Source organism: Saccopteryx bilineata, chromosome 2 (genome assembly GCF_036850765.1).
Source record: "Saccopteryx bilineata isolate mSacBil1 chromosome 2, mSacBil1_pri_phased_curated, whole genome shotgun sequence".
Classification (NCBI taxonomy): Eukaryota; Metazoa; Chordata; class Mammalia; order Chiroptera; family Emballonuridae; genus Saccopteryx; species Saccopteryx bilineata.
In genome coordinates, this window is record NC_089491.1 from 313,755,945 (window position 1) to 313,780,789 (window position 24,845).

The window sequence follows — 24,845 nt, forward strand, 5'->3', positions numbered from 1 at the left end:
CGTCCCAGACTAATGCTCTATCCACTACTCCACCGCTTGGTCAGGTGGGAGAATGCTTTCTAAAAAACGAGTTTGCAGGAGTAGAGGTAGAGCAATTTGGTGACTTTAGAGAGGGAAAGGAGTCAGTTAGAATTCAGGAGGCAGTGGAATAAATTAGAGCTCTTTATTTTCAGCACTGTAGTAGATTAGATGTGCAGAACAAACTTCTTGGTAGCTAAAACTAAAAATACTAAATAAGATGGAAAATAGTTCTTAAAACGTTGCTGAACTTTGAATTAAATAAATAGGAAACTAGAAACTTTTAGAAAGCTTGTCTCAACAGAAATAAAGAGTATTAGACCTGCTTGACATCTGCATAGAGTTCCTAACCACAAGCTCATACCTTCTTTCTTCATGCGCAATTATATTGCCTGTGACACTCAGGAAAAAATTAATTAAAATTTGTCATAGATTGGTAAAGCCCAGTTGCCTGTTACACCAAACTTAATTCCATATGATATAAAGGTAAGATTTTTTGATCAGTATATCCTCAATCATGGTTGAGCTTCCATTCTTTTTGTTTAATTTAAAATTTTTTTCAGTTAAAGTTTTATTTCAGGTGTACAACATAATGATTAGACATCTATATAACTTATAAAGTAATCACCCTGATACATCTGATACCCAACTGGTACCATACCTAGTTATTACAATAATATTGACTGTATTCCGTATGTTATACTTTATATCCCCATGACTGTTTTGTAACTGCCAATTTGTACTTAATCCCTTCAACTTTTTTATCTACCCATCAACCACCCTTCCTTCTATATCTATGAGTTTATTTGTTTTGCTTGTTCATTTTTTTTTTTCAGATTCAATTTATAAGTGAAATCATATGGTATTTGTCTTTCTCTTTCTGACCTATTTCACTTAGCATAATACCCTCTAGGTCCATCCATTTGTCTCAAATGGTAAGATTTCATTCTTTTTATGACCAAGTTATACTTTATTGTAAATATGAACCAAATCTTCTTTATTTTTATTTATTTATTTTTTGTGTGACAGAGAGAGGGACAGATAGGGACAGACAGGAAGGGAGGGAGATGAGGAACATCAATTCTTTGTTGTGGCTCCTTAGTTGTTCATTGATTGCTTTCTTATATGTGCCTTGACCAGGGGACTGCAGCAGAGCGAGTGACCCCTTGCTCAAGCCAGCAACCTTTGGGCTCAAGCCAGCGACACCATGCTCAAGCTGGTGAGCCCACACTCAAGCCAGCGACCTCGGGGTTTCGAACCTGGGTCCTCCGTGTCCCAGTCTGATGCTCTATGTCCTGCATCACTGCCTGGTCAGGCCAAATCTTCTTTATTTACTCTTCCATTGATGGGCACTTAGATTCCTTTCATATATTAAATATTGTAAATAACACTGCAGTGAACATGGGGATGTATATATCATTTTGAATTAGTGTTTTGAATGTCATTGAGTAAATACCCAGAAATGAAATGGCTGGGTCACATGGTAGTTCTATTTTTGAATTTTTAAGAAATCTCCATATTGTTTTTCATAGTTCTGCACCAATTTACAATTCCACCAATAGTTTACATACAAGTAGGGTTCCATTTTCTCTACATCCTTGTCAATACTTGTTTGTTGATTGATGATAATCATTCTAATATGTTGAAGGTAATAGCTCATTGTAGTTTTTTTTTTTTTTTGTATATTTCTGAAGCTGGAAACGGGGAGGCAGTCAGACAGACTCCCGCATGCGCCTGACCGGGATCCACCCGGCACGCCCACCAGGGGGCGATGCTCTGCCCATCCAGGGCGTCTCTCTGTCCCGACCAGAGCCACTCTAGCGCCTGAGGCAGAAGCCATAGAGCCATCCCCAGCACCCGGGCCATCTTTTGCTCCAATGGAGCCTCTGCTGCGGGAGGGGAAGAGAGAGACAGAGAGGAAGGAGAGGGGAAGGGGTGGAGAAGCAGATGGGCGCCTCTCCTGTGTGCCCTGGCCGGGAATCGAACCCAGGACTTCCGCCTGCCAGGCCGACGCTCTACCACTGAGCCAACCGGCCAGGGCCAGCTCATTGTAGTTTTAACTTGAGTTAAACTCCGATGAGTAGTGATGTTAAGCATCTTTTCATGTCTGTTGTTCATCTGTATGTTTTCTTTGGAGAAATGTCTGTTCAGGTCCTCTGTCCATTTTTTAATTGGATTGTTTTGATGTTTTTTTGTGTTAAGTTGTATGTGCTCTTTATATATTTGGGATATTAACCCCTTACTGGATGTATTATTGGTGAAAGTCTTCTCCCATCTATTAGGCTGTCTTTTTATTTAGTTTGATGCAGTCTTATTTGTTTATTTTTAATTTTTTAATTTTTTCATGTTAGAGGAGGGGAGATAGTAAGACAGACTCCCGCATGCACCCTGACCGGGATCCACCTGGCAATCCTTGTCTGAGTTCCTGCTTGAATCAACCAAGCTATTTTTAGCACCTGAGGCTGATCTGTGGGACCAGTTGAACTATCCTTGGCGTCTGAATCAATAGAGCCACTGGCTGCAGGAGGGGAAGAGAAAGGGGAGAGGGAGTGGGAGAGAAGCAGATGGTCACTTTTCTTGTGTGCCCTGATCAGGAATAAAATCTGGGATCTCCTTATGCCAGGCCGATGCTCTATCTACTGATCTACCTGGCCAGGGCCTATTTTGTTCGTTTATTTGTTTGTTTCTCTTGCCTGAGGAGATCCCAAAATGATAATACTAAGACCAGTGTCAAAGAGTATATTGCCAGTCTTCTAAGAGATTTATGGTTTTAGGTCTTACACATATGTCTTGAATTCATTTTCAGTTAATTCTTGTATGTGGTGTAAGAAACTGATCTAGTTCCTTTCTTTTCTTCTTTCCTTTTTTTTTTTTTTTTTTTGCATATATCTGTTTCTTCAATACCATTTATTGAAAAGACTGTCTTTATCTCATTGTATATTCTTTCCTCTTGTCATAGGTTAAGTCACCAGATAGGTATGGATTTATTTCTGGCTCTCTATTCTGTTCCATCGTTCTATGTGTCTGTTTTTATGCCAGTCCATGTTGTTTTAATTACTATAGCCTTGTAAGTATAGTTTGATATCAAGGTAGTTTTATACTTCTGACTTTATACTTTCTCAAGATTGCTGTGTCTATTTGGGTGTTTTGTGGTTCCATGAAAATTTTAGATTTATTTGTTCTAGTTCTGTGAAAAATACCATTGATATTTTTATAGGAATTGCACTGAATCTATAGATTGTTTTGGGTAGTATGGACATTTTAACAATGTTTATTCTTCCTTATCTATGAGCACAATATATAACTTATACACTATTGTATAATTTTTAGAGAATAGGACATTCACTTTCTTGGTTAAAGGTATTTTTTTATGTAATTGTAAATAAGATTGTTTTCTTAATTTCTGTTTCTGATAGTTCATTATTAGTGCATAAAAATGCAACTAGTTTCTGAATATTAGTTTTATATCCTGCTACTTTACTGAATTCATTTATTAGTCTTCATAGTTATTTGCTGGAATCTTATAGGGTTCTTGTAGTATGTCACCTGCAAATAATGGCAGTTTTATATTTTCCTTTCCAATTTTGATGCCTTTATTTCTTATTCTTGTCTTATTGCTGTGTCTAGGATTTCCAATACTATAGTAAATAAATGTGATGAAAATAGACATCCTTGTCTTTCCCTGATCTTAAGTATAACACTTTTAGCTTTTCATCATTAAGAATGATGTTAGCTGTGGGTTTGTCATGTATTGCCTTTATTGTGTTGAGATATATTTTTATTATTTCTACTTTGCTGAGAGTTTTTATCATAATTGGGTATTGATTTTTTAAATATCTTTTCAGCATCTTTTTACTTTTTATTTTGTTTATGTGGTGTATCACTTTTAAGTGATTTGCAGAAACTGAACTCATATTGTATCCCAAGAATAAATGCCACTTGATCATGGTATATGATCCTTTTAATATATTGTTGAATTTGGTATATAACATGTTTTTTGTGATGTTTTCATCTGCTTTTAAAATCAGGGTAATACTGTCTCGTAAAATGAGGTTGGCAGCCTATTCTCCTTTTGAATTTTTTGGAATAGTTTGAGAAAGCCAGGTGTTCATTTTTTTCTGAATGTTCGGTAAAATTCACCTATGAAGCCATCTGGTCCAGGACTTCTGTTTGTTGAGAGTTTTTTGATTACTGATTTGATTTTATTAGCTGTTAACAGTCTCGGTTCAGATTTTCTGTTTCTTTTTTATTCAGTTTTAGATGACTGTATGTTTCTAAGAATTGATGTATTCCAAGTTGTCCAATTTGTTGGTGTATAATTATAATGTTTTCTAAAAATTTTACTGTTTTCAGAGAGAGAGAGTAAAACATCAATTTTTTCTTCTACTTACTTGTGTACTCATTGGTTGATTCTTGCATATTTCCTGACTGGGAGTTAAACCAGCAACCTTGGTGTATTGGGATGACCCTCTAACCTTTGTATTTTTATACTATCAGTTTTCCCTTTTTCTTTTTAATGTGTGGTTTTATTTTGGTCCTCTCTTTTTTTGCATGATGAGTCTAGTTAAAGGTTTATCAGTTTTGTTCATCTTTTCAAAGAACTGTCCCTCAATTTCATTGATATTTTTATTGTATATTTAGACTCCATTTTGTTTATTTCCGCTCTAAGTTTTTGTTTGTTTGTTTATTTTTATTGATTTTAGCCAGAGAGGAAGGGGGTGGGGAGAGAGAGAGGGGAACATCAAGCTGTTCTTGCATGTATCCTGATCAGGGATTTAACTGGCAGCCTTTGTGCTTTGGGACTATACACTAACCAACTGAGCTATCCAGCCAGGCTCTCGTCTTTATTATATATTTTCTTCCTTATACTCACTTTGGGCCTTATTTGTGGGGGTTTTTTAGTTCCTTTAGGTTGAGGTAGGCTTGTATTGCTATGAATTTTTCTCTCATGACTACTTTCACTATGTCCCATAGATTTTGAGGAGTTGTGTTTTCATTTTCATTTGTCTCAAAGTATCTTTTGATTTCTTCCTTGATCTTACTGTTATGCCATTTGTTGATTAGCCTCCTTATGCTTTTGTGTTACTCAGTTTTTTTCTTGTAATTGATTTCTACTTTCGTACTATTCTGGTTGGAGAATGATTTCTGGGTTTTTTTGTGTGGTTTTTTTTTTAGTGTGAGAAGGGGAGGCAGAGATGGACTCCCGCACGCACCCTGACTGGGATTCACCTGGCAAGCCCACTAGGTGGTGATGCTCTGCCCATCTGGGACCTTTGCTCCATTGCAGCCAGAGCCATTTTTCAGTGCCTGAGGTGGAGGCCATGGAGCCATCCTCAGTGCCCGGGGCTAACTCGCTCTAATTGAGCCATGGCTGCAGGAGGAGAGGAAGGAGAGAGAAACGAGTGGGGGAGGGGTGGAGAAGAGATGGGTGCTTCTCCTGTGTGCCCTGACCAGGAATCAAACCCAGGACTTCCACACTCTGGGATAATGCTCAACCACTGAGCAAACTGGCCAGGGCGAGAATGATATCTTGATCTTAATATTCTTAAATTTATTGAGACTTACTTCTTAGCCTAACCTGTGGCCTGTCCTCGAAAATGTTCCATGAGTATTTGAAAAGAATGTAAATTCTGCCACTTTAAGGAGATATTCTCTGAAAATACCAATTAAATTTATCTGGCCTAATGTGTCATCATTACAAGCCCTGTTTTTATCTTGATTTTCTGTCTGAAAGACCTATTCATTATTATCAATTGGATGTTAAAGTCTTCTCCTATGACTCTCTCTCTCTCTCTCTCTGTATGTCCATCAGTATTTGCTTTATATATTCAGGTTTTCCTATATTGGGTGCATAAATGTTTTTAAGGGTTATATTCTCATGTTGGATTGATCCATTTATCATCATATAATGTCCTTTTCTCTTATTACAGCCTTTGTCTTAAAGTCTGTTTGGAATATAGTTGGCTTTATGATATCATTCACTGAAATAGATAATCAGGAGGAAGAGCAAGGTTAAAGGAGGAGGGGGTAATTAAATTGTAAATAAGAGATTGAGAAATCTATAAAACATACAAAAGTAGAGAATTAGAAAAAATTATATTCATAAAATGGAAATTCAGGTGTCATTAGAATATAGATAATAATTGAATGAATTGCCAAAGAGAGAGTGTAGATTTGAAACAAGAAAAGGAGTTGAACTAGGGAAGTTGATAAACTACAGCATTTAAAGGTTGGGAAAAAGGAAGGGATAAGTTTTCAGTTTGATTATTTTCACATAAAATTAAAAATTAATATGTATATTCTGATCATTAAAATTAGACAAATAAGGCCTGACCTGTGGTAGTGCAGTGGGTAAAAGCGTCAACCTGGACCACTGAGGTCGCTGGTTCGAAACCCCAGGCTTGCCTGGTCAAGGCACATATGGGAGTTGATGCTTCCTGCTCCTCCCTCTGTTCTTTCTATCTTTTTCCTCTCTCTGTCTCCTCTCTCTAAAAAAATGAATAAATAAAATGTAAAAAATAAATAAATTGTAAAAAAAAAATTAGACAAATAAACTTGTTCCTCGTAGAAAAGGTAAATTACAGGTACTGGAGATGGCCTTAGCAGGCGGGGGTGCAGTGGGTAGAGCGTTGGCCTGGGACGCAGAGGACCCAGGTTTGAAACCCTGAGGTCTCCAGTTTGAGTGTGGGATCATAGACACGACCACGTGGCCACTGGCTTGAGCCCAATGGTCACTGGCTTGAGTAAGAGGTCACTAGCTTGGATGGAGCCCCCCAATCAAGGCACATATGAGAAAGCAAAGGAGAATTGATGCATCTCATCTCTCTCCCTTCCTATCTGTCTGTCCCTCTCTCTGTCTCTCTCACTTAAAAAATCAACAACAAAACACAAGTACTGGGGATTGAGGACCTCTAGAGTTCAATTTTGTGGTATGACAAGTAATTGGAAGATAAAGTATAGTATCACAGAAACAGCGGAAGCAGGATTTTTTAAGGTTAACATCATTAACATATTATTATTTTCATTTATAAATGTACAATTTGCATATACAGGGAAAAATAATTTCTGTGAGCATAGTAGACTATTAGAGACAGGGAAGTAATCAGAAAAACACATCAACTTACAGGGGAGAAAAATGGAACTGCATTTCATGCCTGTGTCTACATAAACTTGGGAAGGAGAAAGAATGATTACCCATGATCCTCCAATTACAATTGTAAAAAATTATCTTGGGTCATTCTGTGTCAACTGCAGGAACTTTGATCCAGACCTTAGTTCCAGGTCAGGTGGAGGAAGGATTTTAGTAAATAGTGATATAAAATAGAAAGTTTGAAATTAAAAAAAAATACTGAATTTAAACAAGACTATTAGAGATTATTTGAAGGAAGTTATTGATAATTTGAGAAAAATTCCAATGTAGTCTGATGAGATTGAAATATAGAATGCCTGGGGCATTTATGTATGTATTTATGTATATATGTATGTATGTATGTGTTTTGTTTTGTTGGTCTGTTTGTTTGCCTGGTGCTTTTAATGGAATATCTATAATACTATACTTTTTAAAGTCGTATAGATAAGAAATCATTGATTGACTTTGGGAAAGTATGACATGATCATTAGTAGTAAACCAACATCTTGGGAAGTGGCTAATCATGATCTGATTTTTATCATGTAAAACTAACATAGCTTGCCAGAGGACTTGAGCATTTCCCACATTAATTATAGTCATAAAAAGCTGCTGAGCGGTATCTGAAGAAACAAAGATTACCAAATCATTGAGCCACTAAGATAAGAAGTTACTACTTATTTTCTATTCTTACTGTCAGCATATATTCTTTCTGAACTAATTTGTACAGATTTTTTTTTATTCTTTCTGTCACAAAGGTAGAAGAAATGGGCTTTAGAAAACAAGTTACAGGCCCTGGCAAGTTGGCTTAGTGGTTGAGCATCGGCCTGGCATGTGGATGTCCTGGGTTCGATTCTTCATCAGGACACAGTAGAAGCACACATCTGCTTCTCTATCTCTCCCCTTCTCGCTTTTCTCCGCCCCCCTGCAGCCATGGTTCGAATGGAGTGATTTGGCCCTTGGCACTGAGGATGGCTCCATGGCCTCCACTTCAAGCTGTAAGAAGAGCTTGGTTGCTGAGTGTTGGAGCAATGCCCCAGATGGGCAGAGCATCACCCCCTAGTGGGCTTGCCGGGTGGATTCTAGTTGGTGCATATTTGGGAGCCTGTCTCTCTGCCTCACCCCCTCTTACTGAATAAGAAAGAAGAGAATAAAAAAAGAAAAAGAAAGAAAGAAAACAAGTTATAGAGGCAAAATAAGGGGCGCTTAAGAGAAAGAGAAATGCCTTGGGGGGAGGAAGAAGGGAAAGGTGGGCATATGCTCCTAGGAGGGAGAGAGCACAGATGTTTTTTATTCTAATTTTAAAGCTTTGCCCAAGAAGAGAGTTTCACTTTTATTCCTTTGCATTTAAAACATTGTCAGAAAAAGTACTGATTTAGCAATATCATCTATATTTAAAATTTACATCTTTTTCCAAATTGCTTCAACTGTCAGGTTTTTAATAGGACATTCATTTTTGAAGAAATGAACTCTTATTTCTTTCTGCTCCTCATTTCTGAGAGAGAATTATTGTGTTTTAACCCACATATTATTAGGGAAATATGGGCCAATTTTGAATTTATTTTGGTTACTCTAATATACCCTATTCAGAAAAGTAAACTATCAGCTGGCTTTTGAAAGACAGATGCATATGGTATTATGATGTTTAATTTTGCTATGAAGGCCTGACCTGTGGTGGCGCAGTGGATAAAGCATCGACCTGGAAATGCTGAGGTCGCTGGTTCGAAACCCTGGGCTTGCCTGGTCAAGGCACATATGGGAGTTGATGCTTCCAGCTCCTCCCCCCTCTCTCTCTCCTTTCTCTCTCTCTCTCTCTCCTCTCTAAAATGAATAAATTAAAAATAAAAAATAAAATAATTTTGCTATGAAAAAATAGAGCAGTATTCCTTGTCTTTTGTCATGCCTAAAAAGTTGTTTAACTAGCTGCGTTCAATTTTTATCTATATGTAATTTGTCATCTTATTTAGTGAATGGAGTTCCTTCTCGAAGTCCAAGATTGGTACCTTCTGGGGATGACTCTGTGGATAGTTTGCTGCAGCGGATGGTACAACATGAGGACCAAGAGCCTCTGGAGAAAAATATTGATGCTGTGATTGCATCTGCCTCTGTGCCACCTTCCTCCAGTCCAGGCCATAGCCACAGCAAGGAGCGAACCCTGGGAAAACCAGACAGCCTTCTAGTGCCTGCAGTCCCCAATGCCCCTTGCAGTAATAGCATCTCACTCCTTTCTGAAAAGTTGCCAAGCAGCTGTTCCCCTCATCATATTAAGAGAAGTGTAGTGGAAGCTATGCAGCGCCAAGCTCGGAAAATGTGCAATTATGACAAAATCTTGGCCACCAAGAAAAACCTGGACCATGTTAATAAAATTTTAAAAGCCAAAAAACTTCAAAGACAGGCCAGGACAGGAAATAATTTTGTGAAACGCAGACCAGGTCGACCTCGGAAATGTCCTCTCCAGGCTGTGGTATCAATGCAAGCATTCCAGGCTACCCAGTTTGTCAGCCCAAAATTGAATGAAAGTGAAGAAGAAGCAGCACTACACCTTGGTCCTGATACAGTGACAGATGTCATTGAAGCTGTTGTTCAGAGTGTAAACCTGAATTCAGAACATAAGAAGGGATTAAAGAGGAAAAGTTGGCTTTTAGAAGAACAGGCCAAGAAAAAGCAGAAGCCATTCCCAGAACAAGACGAACAAGAGAATACTAAAAGGTAATTCCTTGTTTAACATTTTATCTGAATACAGGAAACGAGCTTTTATACAAATGTAACAAATCTATGCATCTGTATAATTCAGTTATTCTTAAAACATTTTATTATATAAGATCTGTTCTCTGTTCTATTTAAAAGTGTTCTTATTGCCTGAGCAGACGGTGGCACAGTGGATAGAGCATTGGACTGGGACAAAGAGGACCCAGGTTTGAAACCCTGAGGTTGCCGGCTTGAATGCAGGCTCATCTGGTTTGAGCACAACTCACCAGCTTGTACCCAAGGTTGCTGGCTTGAGCAAGGGGTCACTTGCTGTGCTGTAGCCCTCTGGTCAAGGCACATGAGAAAGTAGTCAATGAACAACTGAGTTGCCACAATTAAGAATTGATGCTTCTCATCTCTCTCCCTTCCTGTCTGTCTGTCCCTATCTTTCCCTTTCTTTGTCTCTCTCTCTCTCTCTCTGTCACAAAAAAATAAAAAAATAAAAGTGTTCTTGTTCATGGCTGTCCAAAATTATAAATAATTAAGAAGTAAAAGGGGATGTAGTGATCCAGTTCAAGCCCCTCACTTTACAGATGAGGAAATTAATGCCCAGAGAGATTATGTATTTTATCCCGTATATAGCTATGTGAGTGGAATTATTTTTACTATCACATTATTTTATTTCTACTGTGCTCTAAACTTTTCTTCTTATCGGGTACATTTTTAAATCTTCTTGCATGTTAGATTTATTTTATTCATATTTTTCTTTTTATATTTTTACTTTTTTCTGAAAGGTATAGAGCAGAAAGCCAAAAATCACACACACAAAAAGACCACTTAATTCTTTTGTTATATATCCAGCCATTTAAAAAAATTATTTAGTAATTTTAGAGAGAGAGGCAGGGAGAAAGAAAGAGACAGACAGAAACATCTATATGTGCCCTAATTGGGGATCGAACCCCAAACCTTGACGTGTTGGGACAGTGTTTTAAACCAGGGGTTGTCAACCTTTTTATACCCACCGTCCACTTTTGTATCTCTTTTAGTAGTAAAATTTTCTAACCGCCCACTGGTTCTACAGTAATGGTGATTTATAAAGTAGGGAAGTAACTTTACTTTATAAAATTTATAAAGCAGAGTTACAGCAAGTTAAAGCATATAATAATAATTACTTACCAAGTACTTTATGTTGGATTTTCTCAGAATAAATCTTTATAAAACAACTTACTATAGTTAAATCTATCTTTTTATTTATACTTTGGTTGCTCCGCCACCGCCCACCATGAAAGCTGGAATGCCCATTAGTGGGTGGTAGGGACCAGGTTGACTACCACTGCTCTAAACCAGCTGTTCTATCGTCCAGGGTTGTATGCAACCATTTCTTTCTTTGAGAGTTTATTTGATATTTTTTAATGAATCAATACAATATTCACCAATTTTAAGTGGCTTTAGCTTTACTAAATAAAGCATGGTTATTCTCACATTACAATCCTTGTTCATAATTAGAGAAATACAAATTAAAAATGCTAGGCACATTTTGTCTATAATACATTAGCATATATTTTTAATTGCCCTCTTAAAAGCTACACCTGTTTATACTTTTACTAACATTATAAAGTAATAGTTGTATACTACTTACCCTACCCTTATCTACCCTGAATGTTATCTTTTTTAATCTTGATCAATCCAATATAAGTGAAATATGTTTCCTAAGTGTTACATCCTACGTGTTTCAATTTGCACTTATTTGGGTACTAGAAAGTAGAATTTGTTTCTGTTTCCTGCCTATTTCTTTTTTTTTTTTAAAGTAAATCTTAGGGATTCACGCTTTTTTTTCTTTCTTTTAAGTGAGAGAGACAGACAGTAAAGAAGAGAGATGAGAAGCATCAGTTTGTAGTTTTGGTACTTTAGTTCTTTTCTGATTGCTTCTCATTTGTGCTGTGATGGGAGGTTGGGGGCACCAGCCAAGCCTGTGACCTTGGGCTAAAGCTGGTGCTGCAGTGCTCAAGCTTGTGAACCTGCTCTCAACCTGGACAAGCCCACATTAAAGCCAGTGACCTTGAGGTTTCGAACCTGGGACCTCAGCAACCAAGTTCAACTCTTGATGCACTGTGCACCACTAGTCAGGCTATTTTTTTCTTCTTTTTAAATACTTATACATTCAGAATATTTTTGTGTCTGTTCTTTGACATTTAATTTTCTTTATATTTTCTTCCCATACATCAACAGAACAGTTGAAGTATCATCCTTTATCTATTATCTACCTTGGAGAATCCAATACATTGAGACTTTTTCATATCTCTCTATGCATCTATTAAAAAATGCTTTTTTTTCTAGAGAAAATATAGGATTTAAATGTTTTTTTGTGAGGAATATATACTTGTAAATAAATCAGTGGAACTAGAATTCTTTATTTTTTAAGCAAGAGAAAGGAAGGTAGAGAGACGAGAAGCATCAACTCATAGTTGCAGCCCTTTAGTGTTCATTGATTGCTTCTCATACGTTCCTTGACCTGGGGGCTGACAGCTGAGCCAGTGACTGCTTTTTCTAGCCAGTGACCATGGGATCATGTTGATGATCCCATGTTCAAGCTGAAGACTCTGTGCTCAAGCTGGTGAGCCTGCACTCAAGCCAGATGAGTCTGTTCAAGCCTGCAACCTTAGGGTTTTGAACCTGGGACCTCAGCATCCCAAGGCAAAGCTCTATCTACTGCACCACCACTGGTCAGGCTAGAACTAGAAATTTGTTGATTCAGAAGTTAAAATTCTGGGCCCTGGCCGGTTAGCTCAGCCGTAGAGCGTTGGCCCAGCATGTAGAAGTCCCGGGTTCGATTCCCAGCCAGGGCACACAGGATAAGCGTCCATCTGCTTCTCCACCCTTCCCCCTCTCCTTTCTCTCTATCTCTCTCTTCACCTTCTGCAGCAAGGCTCCACTTGAGCAAAGTTGGCTCAGGTGATGAGAATGGCTTCATGGCCTCCACCTCAGGCGCTAGAATGGCTCCTTCGGAAATGGAGCAACGCTCTAGATGGGCAAAGCGTCACCCCCTGGTGGGCATGCTGGGTGGATCTTGGTTGGGTGCATGTGGGAATGTGTCTGATTGTATTTTAAAAACAAAAAAAGTTAAAATTCTGCCCTGGCCGATTGGCGTAGTGGTAGAGCATCAGCCCAGCATGTGGATGTCCTGGGTTCAATTCCTGGTCACAGAGCACACAGGAGAAGTGACCATCTGCTTCTCTAGCCCTCCCCCTCTTCCTTCCTTCTCTCTCTCTGTCTCTCTCTCTCTGTCTCTCTCTCTGTCTGTCTCTCTCTCTCTCTTTCTCTCTTCCTCTCCCACAGTCAAGGCTCAATTGGTTTGAGTGCATTTACTCCAGGCGTTCAGGATGGCTCCATGGAGCCTCCACCTCAGGTACTAACAGTAGCTGGGTTGTGAGCATGGCCCCAGTTGGGCAGAACATGACCCTCCCTGGTTGGGGCACATGCAGGAGTCTTTCTATTTCCCCTCCTTTCATTTGGAAAAGAAGGGGGGAAAAAAGTTCAAATTCATTTACATGATCTCATTCCTCCCAAACCTGTTCTTCTCATGGGTAAAAGTTTTAGACAGTTTGTTGTATATCCTTTGATACATTTTCTTATGCATTTATAAATATGTGTGTAAGCAGAGCTGTTCTTTATGTAATTGGTAACATGTCTGCTTAATTTTGTAGCTTAACTATTCTCTTCATGTATCTTGGAGATCTTTTCATTAGTATATATGAATTATTCTATGCCAAGAATATATCATAATTTAATTATTCTCCTTTTTGATTACATATTACTTTTTACATGTAAAACTTTATCAGATCAGTTGAAATTTACTTTTATATAAGGTATAAGTTAATGTTATGTTTATGGCCAGTCATTATCAAGGTTGCAGATTTGTAAGCATGACTGTTTTTATTTTGTATGTAGTTATATTCCCAGTAAATTTTAGTAGTTTTTTGTTTGTTTGTTTGTTTGTTTTTGGAAAGACAAAAAAAGATTTAATTTAAAAAGAGATTTAATGTGGCCCTGGCCCGTTGGCTCAGTGGTAGAGCGTCGGCCTGGCATGCGGGGGACCCAGGTTCGATTCCCGGCCAGGGCACATAGGAGAAGCACCCATTTGCTTCTCCACCCCCCCCCCTCTCCTTCCTCTCTGTCTCTCTCTTCCCCTCCCGCAGCCAAGGCTCCATTGGAGCAAAGATGGCCCGGGCACTGGGGATGGCTCCTTGGCCTCTGCCCCAGGCGCTAGAGTGGCTCTGGTCTCGGCAGAGCGATGCCCCGGAGGGGCAGAGCATCGCCCCCTGGTGGGCAGAGCGTCGCCCCCTGGTGGGCGTGCCGGGTGGATCCCGGTCGGGCGCATGCGGGAGTCTGTCTGTCTCTCCCCGTTTCCAGCTTCAGAAAAATACAAAAAAAAAACTAAAAAAAAAAAAAAGATTTAATGTTTTTATAGTTTTTTTTTTCTTTACAGGGACAGAGGGGGGGGATAGATAGGGACAGACAGACAGGAACGGAGAGAGATGAGAAGCCTCAATCATCAGTTTTTCGTTGCGACACCTTAGTTGTTCATTGGTTGCTTTCTCATATGTGCCTTGACCGCGGGCCTTCAGGAGACCGAGTAACCCCTTGCTTGATCCAGAGACCTTGGGTCTAAGCTGGTGAGCATTTTTTATTTTGCTCAAGCCAGATGAGCCCACGCTCAAGCTGGCAACCTCGGGGTCTCGAACCTGGGTCCTCGGCATCCCAGTCCAACGCTCTATCCACTGCACCACTGCCTGGTCAGGCTGTTTTTATAGTTTTAAATGATGATTTTACTACTACTTATTTTATCCTTTCCCTACTTATTTGAAATTACAACTTTATTGTATCCTAAATTCTTATATCTTTGGATCTGAGAGTATTTTTTTATATTATTATATTCTCTTCCCATCAGTCTGTTTTGGTATCAGTGTTATTTTGGTTTAATTACTGTAGCTTTAAAATCATTCTGCAAAGAGAATGATTTCTGCCTTCAAGGTAATAGAAAAGTGACAGTTTATAAGATCTTGATCATTCACTTTACAAAGGAAATGTGCTTCAAAGAGAAGAGGCTTTATTTCATATAAGCTTTTCTGTCTCAATAAATTTTAGTGTCTTTGTCAGCAATATTAAATATTTATTTTCCATGAAACTATATTCTGAAATTTGATAACATCATGAAGAGAAAGATACAATTGCTACTCTCAAGAGATTGTACAGGGAGGGACATTCTGATTGTACAGAGTGAGTTCCCAGAGATAGCCAGTTTTTCACCTTTCTCTAACTGGAACGTACTATATAGTACTTGTTATGTATCAGGAGTTTGTTCATTTGTTTATTCAGAAAGTATTTATTGTATAATTCTTTATTCCACATACTGAGGATAGATACAGTATAAGCAAATACAGATTTATTTCTTTTCCTCACGGATCTTATAGTCTTAAGTGCTATTATAAAGTTATTTAGTGTTATAAAGATATATCATAGAAGTTATTTTTCCCGTGGAAGTAATGATTAAGCTAAAATATCAAGAGTGGACATAATCTGTTATTTAAAGGAGCAAAGCTGGAACATTACACAGGCTGGTAAGCGTGAAAATGCATGGAAGTTTCAGGGGAGTTGAAAAACCTTTTGTGTTTAAAACACAGAGAATTAGAGTAGTATGGTGATGGAAGAGTCCAGAGAAAAGGTTGGGACCAGATCATACAGAAGGTCATCTGTGCTATGTTAAAGAGTTTGGTCACTATTTGTGATTAATAACAAACCAGAGTTCAAAAGAATAGTATAATGGTTATACGGTGAGTTCTAGACTGAGTTCAACTTCTGGTTCTGTAGGAAGAAAGGTAAATTTTTAAAACTTGGGTAAGAAATGAAATCATAATAAAAATATTTCAAACTAAATACTATGCTACATACTGAAACTTATGTGTTATATCTACAGCAATACTTAGAATGAGGTTCATAGGCGTTAATGTTTATATTATCTTTTTAAATGCTTAAAAGTTCATGAACTTAGAAGTTCAATTAAAAAATTAATAAAACAAGAGAATAAGCCACAATATGGTAAAGAAAAGAAATAAAACATATACATGGAATTAAGAAAATAAAGCTTTAGTACAATATAATCACTGAAGACCAAGGTTTCTTGAAAACTAGTAAAATATACAAACTTCTGGTAAGATTAATCAGTAAAGAAAGAGAAAGTGAATAGTAGAGTAAGGAATTTTAAAAAAGATATATATGAAAGATTAAAAAGTGACTACTGTAAGAACTTTTTAGCCTTGGCCAGATAGCATCAAGGTTGCTATTTTAATCCCTAGTCAGGGCACATACAGGAGCAGATTGATATTTCTCTATTTCTCTCTCTTTCTCTCTCCTGTCCTCCTTTCTCCCTTCCTCTCCCTCTTCCTCTTTTTCTAAAATCAATAAAATTAAAAAGAAGAACTTTATGCCCAACAGATTGGAAAATTCAGTTGAAATGTATATATTTCTAGGAAAGAAACCTACTCTAGAAAACATAGCCTGAGTGCTTCTATTTATGTAAATTGACTCTATAATTTAAAATTGTTCCACAAAGAAAGTACTAGGACCAGACAGTTTAAAAGAGAGTTCTACCATACTTTAAAGAAAAAAGGTCATTCGAGGCTGATTAATGCACTTTAGGAAATATGAGGGGAGTGAGGAGGATATACACAAGAGAAAGTATATAAATGTAAGTAAGCAGTTTTAAAAATTTTTTATAAATACCCATAAAATGACTACATAGAGCTCTGCTAGCACCAGCACCTTGTATTTCTTTCCAATCATAAACTGCTTCCCACCTATAACTGTAATCAATCTCCTGACTTTTTAGGTAACCACATCTTTACCTGTTTTTATACCATTTAACTATGTAACTGTAGACAATATAGTTTAGTTTATCCTTCCTGAAATTCACTGAAATGGAATTTTCAAGATGAATGCTTTTGTGTCTTATCCTTTTTGCTCAACATACACATGTTAAATTGTCTTTGTTGTTGCATGTTGCTGTAGTTACCTTTGTTTTCTTACTGTGTAGTAATCCATTGTTTGTAGATAATACATTTTTTCCATTTTACTGTTGGGTTATTTCCAGTTTGAAGCTATTATCCAAAAATGCTGCTCTTACTATTCCTCTAATATCTACTGGTGGATATGGACACTGATTTCTCTGAGGTATATCCATAGGAATGGAATTAACTGAATAAAGTAATGAATTTTTCCCAAGACTTAATTTCAAGATATGGCACGTTAATAAGCTAGTATGGAACTGAGTAAGAGAAATAGACCCATGCACGTATGTAAGCTATATGACAGAGTTAGCACTGTATACCAATAGAGAAAGAAAATAATATTCAGTAAGTTTGAATTGTATAAGAGTGGAAATGAAATTGGATTCTGTCTTACCCCATATACAAAAGTTAATTCCTGCCTGACCTGTGGTGGAGTAGTGGATAAAGCATTGACCTGGAATGCTGAGGTTGCTGGTTTGAAACCCTGGGCTTGTCCATCAAGGTACATACAAGAAGCAACTACTGGCCCTGGCCGGTTGGCTCAGTGGTAGAGCGTCGGCCTGGTGTGCAGGAGTCCTGGGTTCGATTCCTGGCCAGGGCACAGAGGAGAAGCGCCCATCTGCTTCTCCACCCCTCCCCCTCTCTTCCTCTCTGTCTGTCTCTTCCCCTCCCGCAGCCAAGGCTCCATTGGAGCAAAGATGGCCCGGGCGCTGAGGATGGCTCTATGGCCTCTGCCTCAGGCACTAGAATGGCTCTGGTTGCAACAGAGCAACGCCCCAGATGGGCAGAATATCGCCCCCTGGTGGGCGTGCCAGGTGGATCCCGGTCGGGTGCATGCAGGAGTCTGTCTGACTGCCTCCCCATTTCTTAAGAAAAATACAAAAAAAAAAGAAGCAACTACTACAAATTAATGCTTCTTTTCCTGCCCCCTTCCCTTTCTCTCTCTCTCCTCTCTCTAAAAAGAAAAAAAAATCAATAAATATTAATTCCCAATTGATTAAATACATAAATCTAAAAAGCAAAAGTTTAATGTTTGAAATGGTGATATGGAAGGAGAAACTTCATGATCTTGTTGACAGAAAGGATTTCACAAACAAGGTATCAAAAGCAATAACTAGCTTGTCCAGTGGTGGTGAAATGGATAGAGCACTGACCTGGATGCTGAGGGCTCAGGTTCGAAACCCTGAGGTCACTGTCTTGAGCACGGGCTCATCCAGTTTGTGCACAGGGTCATTGGCTCATACCTGTTCAAGGTAGGTATGAGAAGCAATCAATGAACAATCAAAGTCGCAACTACGAGTTGATGCTTCTTTCTCCCTTTCTCTCCTCTGCTACCCTCCTCTGCTCTCTCTCTCTCTGTCTGTCTCTCTCTCATTCTCTCTCTCATTCTCTTCCTCTTTCTCTCCCTCTTTCTCTCAAAAAAAACCACAAAACAACCATAGGGATACAGGTAAAAATTGATATACTAGATTATATTAAAACTAAGAATTTCTATTCATCAGACATCTGACAAACATATGAAGACTTGCTACAAACAGAAGAAAAAAAATTTAAAGCTTTTATTTATTGATTTTAGAGAGGAAGAAAGAAAGTGGGGGAGCAGAAGGAAGCATCAACTCATAGTAGTTGCTTCTTGTATATGCCTTGACCAGGCAAGCCCAGGGGTTTGAACCAGCAACCTCAGCATTCCAGGTTGATGCTTTATCCACTGTACTACTACAGGTCAGGCTAGAGAGGAGAAATTTATAACATAATTTATGCATTTTTGGTATCCAGAATATATAACAACAAAAAAAAAAATGTTGCAAATCATTAGTATATAATCTATCAATTTCCTTTTAGATACTTTAGAAAAGCTCTTGGGCAACACCAGAAAACACTTTTTGGAAAAGTAGTAGTAAGGTTAGTTATAATATATAGAAAATGGAAATGTCCTAGATTATCAGAAGAAATAAATATATTGTAGATTTGTACACAATGAAATGTGATATGGTAATAAAAGTTAACGAATTAGCCCTGGCCAGTTGGCTTAGTGCAGTGATTTTCAACCTTTTTTGAGCCGCGGCACATTTTTTACATTTACAAAATCCTGGGGCACACCACCTACCAAAATGACACAAAACGACACTCTAACACAGTACATATTATACATATAGTTAATAATATAGTTTCTAAATGTATTTATACTCACTTAGTGTGAAACCTGGGCCTGTTTCGATGAACATAAAAGGGATATCCTGGCAGGAATGGTAGAAAGACACACACGAAGCTCTTCCTCAACAGTTCTCAGTCTCTCTCTGTTTTTAGTTTTTATCGCAGTCAAGCTTGAGAAGCTCAGCTCACATAGATATGTGGTTGAAAACGGGAGCAATGTCAAAGTAGCTTTGTTGGCCAGAATGGGGAACTCCTTGGCAACAGATAACCAAAAACTGTCCAAAGGAAGATCAGCAAACTTTAGCTTTAAAGTTAGATAACATTGTGATGCATTGTATATCACCCTCTGCTGAGGCCTCTTTTAAAAAGAAAAAGGTCAAATATCTATATACACCATCAGGATAGACATAACCAGCTGAGGCTGAGGCTTCACCTAGTGGTAGCAACATTTACCTCCAGTCCTGACCAGGATTAGAAATCGGGACCATGGGGAGGAGTAGCAGCTTCAACTACTCCCTGCGGCCACACAATGACAAGTGCGCGGCAGCCCGAGCGGGGACCTTCCTGGGTGTGGATGAGAGGCGGCCTGCTATTGGTTCATTGCTAGTGGTCCTGTGCCTCCACTCTTCCTGTCGCTGATAGCTGGAGGGATTGTGAGGGGAATGTTTATGTTCAGATGGAGGTGGCTGGCGGCAGGCCGGATAAATAGCCTCCGCGGTCCGTAACCGGCACGCAGGCTGTAGTTTGGGGACCCATGTTTAATTTCCCCGTGGCGCACCTGATCATGTCTCACGGCACACTGGTTGAAAAATACTGGCTTAGTGGGTAGAGCACCGGCCCCGTGTGCCCACATCCTGGGTTCAGTCTTAGGTTTAATCCCAGTCAGGGCACACATGAGAAGACCATCTACTTCTCTTCTCCTCCCTCTTTCCCTTCTCTCTCTCTCTTCCTCTGTCACAGCCTGTGGCTCGATTGATTTGAGCGTCCTCCCTGGTGCTGAGGATAGCTTGGTTGGTCCAAGCATCAGCCTCAGGCACTGAGGATAGCTGAGTTAATTCAAGTCCCAGACTGGGTTTGCTGAGTGGATCCTGTTCAGGGCACATGGTGGAGTCTATCTCCCATCTTCTCACTAAATAAACAAATAGATAGATCCCTAAAAATGATATAGTAACTGATGCTATTTTTATTAAAAAAGAAACAAACAAAAAAACCCCAGAAACTGAACATTCTATTGTTGTAGGTTAAATTATCATAAACCATATTTTAAAATGCCATACCTTTTCCTTTTTTTCTTTTCTTTTCTGAAATATTCAGTCTTTTTTTTTTTTTCAGACAGAGAGAGAGAGGGATAGATAGAGACAGACAGACAGGAACGGAGAGAGATGAGAAGCATCAGTCATCAGTTTTTCGTTGCGACACCTAGTTGCTCATTGATTGCTTTCTTATATGTGCTTTGACTGTGGGTCTTCAGCAGACTGAGTAACCCCTTGCTCAAGCCAGTGACCTTGGGTCCAAGCTTTGCTCAAACCAGATGAGCCCATGCTCAAGCTGGCGACCTTGGGGTCTCGAACCTGGGTCCTCCGCATCCCAGTCCAACGCTCTATCCACTGCGCCACTGCCTGGTCAGGCTGAAATATTTAGTCTTAAAGCCATTTGGTAGATACTCATAAGGAGTATTGAAACCATGGTGATCCTAAGCTGGGTTTTAGAGCCTTAATGGGGAGAGGGCGTTAGGTTATGGAGTTAGCAGGAGAGTGTCATAAGCCCCCAAGATGATTATGATGTGTATGACCTACAAATGGCACTTGGGAAAAACATGGCATTTCGTGAATTTATATATGTTGAGAATAAGCAGGAAAGCAGAAAAGATTTTTGATCACAGAAGAAAGATAAGGTAAGGCATAGAAGTAGAAGTGAATTTGGCTGGTAAGAACAGTAAAAATATAATAATAAATGGTTAAGTAAATAAATAGTAAACAGATTCTATGACCAAGAAGTTTTGTAAGACTTATTTAATATGCCAAAATTAATTAATGTAATCAGTCTCATCGGTTGGCTAAAAAATAAGTAAATCTCATGATTATATCAGTAAATGCAGAAAATGAAATTGATAAAACACATGGTAAAAACTCTCAGCAGTCTAGGAATAGGAGAAACTACCTCAACATAATAAAGACCATATGTAAAAACCCACAGCTAACAAACTTCAATGGTAAAAGACAGTGCTTTCCCCCTAACGTCCAGACAAGGAAAGGATGCTCAGTTTTGCGACTTCAATGCATCATACTATTAAAATTCCTGCCTGACCAGGCGGTGGCGCAGTGGATAGAGCGTCGGACTGGAATGCACAAGGACCCAGGTTCGGAACCCCGGGGTTGCCAGCTTGAGCGTGGGTTCATCTGGCTTGAGCAAAAAGCTAACTAGAATGAACCCAAGGTCACTGGCTCGAGCAGGGGTTAGTCTGCTGAAGGCCCGCAGTCAAGGCACATATGAGAAAGCAATCAATGAACAACTAAGGTGTCGCAACAAAAAACTGATGATTGATGTTTCTCATCTCTCTCTGTTCCTGTCTGTCTGTCCCTATCTGACTCTCTCTCTGTCCCTGTAAAAAAAAAAAAAAAAAGAAATTCCTAACCAGAGCAATTGGGCAAGAAAAAAAAAGTAAGAGTCTGACCAGGCAGTGATACAGTGGATAAAGCATTGGACTGGGACGCAGAGGACCCAAATTTGAAACCCCGAGGTTGCCAGCTTGAGCATGGGCTCATCTGGCTTGAGCATGTGGTCGTTGGCTTGAGCATGGGATCATAGACATAACCCCATGGTCACTGGCTTGAGCCCAAAGGTTGCTGGCTTGAGCCCAAAGGTTACTAGCTTGAAGCCCAGGGTCACTGGCTGGAGCAAGGGGTCACTCACTCTGCTGGAGCCCCTGGTCAAGGCACATATGAGAAAGCAATCAATGAACATCTAAGGTGCCGCAACGAAGAATTGATGCTTCTCATCTCTTTCCCTCCCTGCCTGTCTGTCCTTCCTATCTATCCCTCTCTGTCTGTCTCACAAAAGAAATTAAAAAAAAAAAGCCTTGATAAGCGGGAGCTTTATATTGTCACTAATTTAAAAAAGAAAGAAAGAAAAAGAAGTAAAAGGCATCCAAGTTGTACAGGAAAAAGTGAAATTTGTTTTCAGATACCACATCTTCTATTTGGAAAACCCTAAAAATTCCATACACACACAGAAACAGTTAAAGCTACTAAATCAGCGGTTCTCAACCTGTGGGTCGTGACCCCGGCGGGGGTAGAACGACCAAAACACAGGGGTCGCCTGGCGACCCCTGTGTTTTGGTCGTTCCACCCCTGCCGGGGTCGTGGCCCACAGGTTGAGAACCGCTGTACTAAACTAATTTAGCAAAATCGCCATACAAAAATCATTTTCATTTCTATACACTGCTTTCCAAAAAAGGAAATTAAGAAAAACAATTTCATTTACAGTAACATAAGAAAGAGAATAATACTCAAAAATAAACTTAGGAAGGCAAAAGGCTTATTAAAAAATTATAAAATATTGCCTGACCTGTGGTGGCGCAGTGGATAAAGCGTTGACCTGGAAATGCTGAGGTTGCTGGTTCGAAACCCTGGGCTTGCCTGGTCAAGGCACATATAGGAGTTGATGCTTCCAGCTCCTCCCCGCTTCTCTCTCTGTTTCTCTCTCTCTCTCTCCTCTCTAAAAATGAATAAATAAAAAATTAAAAAATAATTTATAAAATATTGTTGAGCGAAATTAAAGAAAACAGAAATAAATGCAAAGACAGCCTGTGTTTATGGATTAAAAGATTTAATATTGTTACTAAATCAGTACTACCCAAAGTAATCTACAGATTCAGTGCAGTCCTTTTCAAAATCCCAATGATGTTCTTTGCAGAAATAGAAAAATCCATCCTGAATTTCTTTTTTTTTTTTTTTTTACAGAGAGAGAGTCAGAGAGAGGGATAGACAGGAACAGACAGACAGAAACGGAGAGATGAGAAGCATCAATTATTAATTTTTCGTTGCACATTGCAACACTTTAATTGTTCATTGATTGCTTTCTCATAGGTGCCTTGACTGAGGGCCTGCAGCAGACCAAGTAACCCCTTGCTTGAGCCAGCTTTTGCTCAAACCAGATGAGCCCTCGCTCAAGCTGGTGACCTTGGTGTCTCGAATCTGGGTTTTCCACATCCCAGTCTGATGCTCTATCCACTGTGTCACCGCCCGGTCAGGCCATCCTGAATTTCATAAGAAATTCCAAGCAATCCCAAATAGCTAAAACAGTCTTGAAAAATAATGAATTTGGAGGACTCATGATTCAAGATTTTTTCTTTCTCTTTCATTTTGGCACAGGATGGGATTTTTACTATCAGGCTGAATTTAAGTGATGAGAGTAGATAGACCTTTGCTTTATCTTTAATATTAGGTAACTTGTATAGTCTTTCACCATTAAATATGAAGCAAAAAGAAAACCTAGGAAATTTCCTTTAGTGTCATTGCGTAGGTCCCAAGGTTTCTAGCTAAGCTATTTGCATATGTTTATTTTATATATAATTTCCAGGGCCTTTTTTTTTTTTTTAAAAGATCCTTTATTTTTTACAGAGACAGAGAGTGAGTCAGAGAGAGGGATAGACAGGAATGGAGAGAGTTGAGAAGCATCAATCATTAGTTTTTCATTGCGCGTTGCAACACTTTAGTTGTTCATTGATTGCTTTCTCATATGTGTCTTGACCGCGGGCCTTCAGCAGACCGAGTAACCCCTTGCTGGAGCCAGCGACCTTGGGTTCAAGCTGGTGGGATTTGCTCAAACCAGATGGGCCCGCGCTCAAGCTGGCGACCTCGGGGTCTCGAACCTGGGTCCTCTGCATCCCAGTCCGACGTTCTACCCACTGCGCCACCGCCTGGTCAGGCAATTTCCAGGACTTTTAGGTGTACTTAGTCGGAGGATAAGTAGAAGTATCTTCTCCATCTTTGTCTAGAACTGGAATCACTTTTTTTGTGTGTGTGTGTGCGACAGAGGCAGAGAGACAGATAGGAACAGACAGGCAGGAAGGGAGAGGGACGTGAAGCACCAATTACTCATTTTGGCACCTTATTTGTTCATTGATTGCTTTCTCGTATGTGTCTTGACCAGGAGGCTACAGCAGAGTGAGTGACCCCTTGCTCAAGCCAGTGACCTTTATTTAAAGCCAGCAACCATGGGGTCATGTCCATGATCCCATGCTCAAGCCAGTGGGCTCACCTTAATTTTTTTTAACTTAATTGTTTTTTATTTTGTTTCTGTTTTACTTAATTGTTTTTATTTATTTAGAATTCTTAATGAAGTTAGAAGCCTGTCCCCTTACTTTTTGGCACTGTAGATGATATTTCATTGCTTTCTGGCTTGTATTTTCATACATGAAATCTGTACTCATTTTTGTACTCCTGTATATTATCATGTCTTTTTTGTCTGGCTCTTTATTTTCTTTATCAAATGGTTTTCAACAAGTTTATTATGATATGCCTTCCTTGTTTTATGTGAGTTTATATTCCTTATGGTTTGTTTAGCTTCATAGAACTTTTGAGTTTAAACTTTTTATCAGATTTAGAAAAAATTTTGACCATAAAAATTTTCTTATGAATTTTTTAATATTGTGAATGTCATATTATTTTGTGTCTAGTTTTTGTTCTTATCCTAGCGTTCATTTACTTTGTTTTGTTGTTGTTTTTGGTGTGTGTGCGCACGAGAGGACAGAAAGGGACAGAAAGACAGGAAGGGAAAGAGATGAGAAGCAT

General features: G+C 38.9%; 1 protein-coding gene across 4 annotated transcripts in view; it reads left to right on the forward strand.

The window, feature by feature from the left end:
• Positions 1 to 24,845, forward strand: part of ASH1L (ASH1 like histone lysine methyltransferase) — a 319,672-nt gene that overhangs the window by 147,151 nt on the left and 147,676 nt on the right. For all 4 annotated transcript variants that reach the window (XM_066261892.1, XM_066261891.1, XM_066261895.1 and 1 more), the window contains one exon: positions 9,112 to 9,853. In XM_066261892.1, the coding sequence (XP_066117989.1) occupies positions 9,112 to 9,853 (742 nt within the window). The remainder of the gene's footprint in view (positions 1 to 9,111; positions 9,854 to 24,845) is intronic.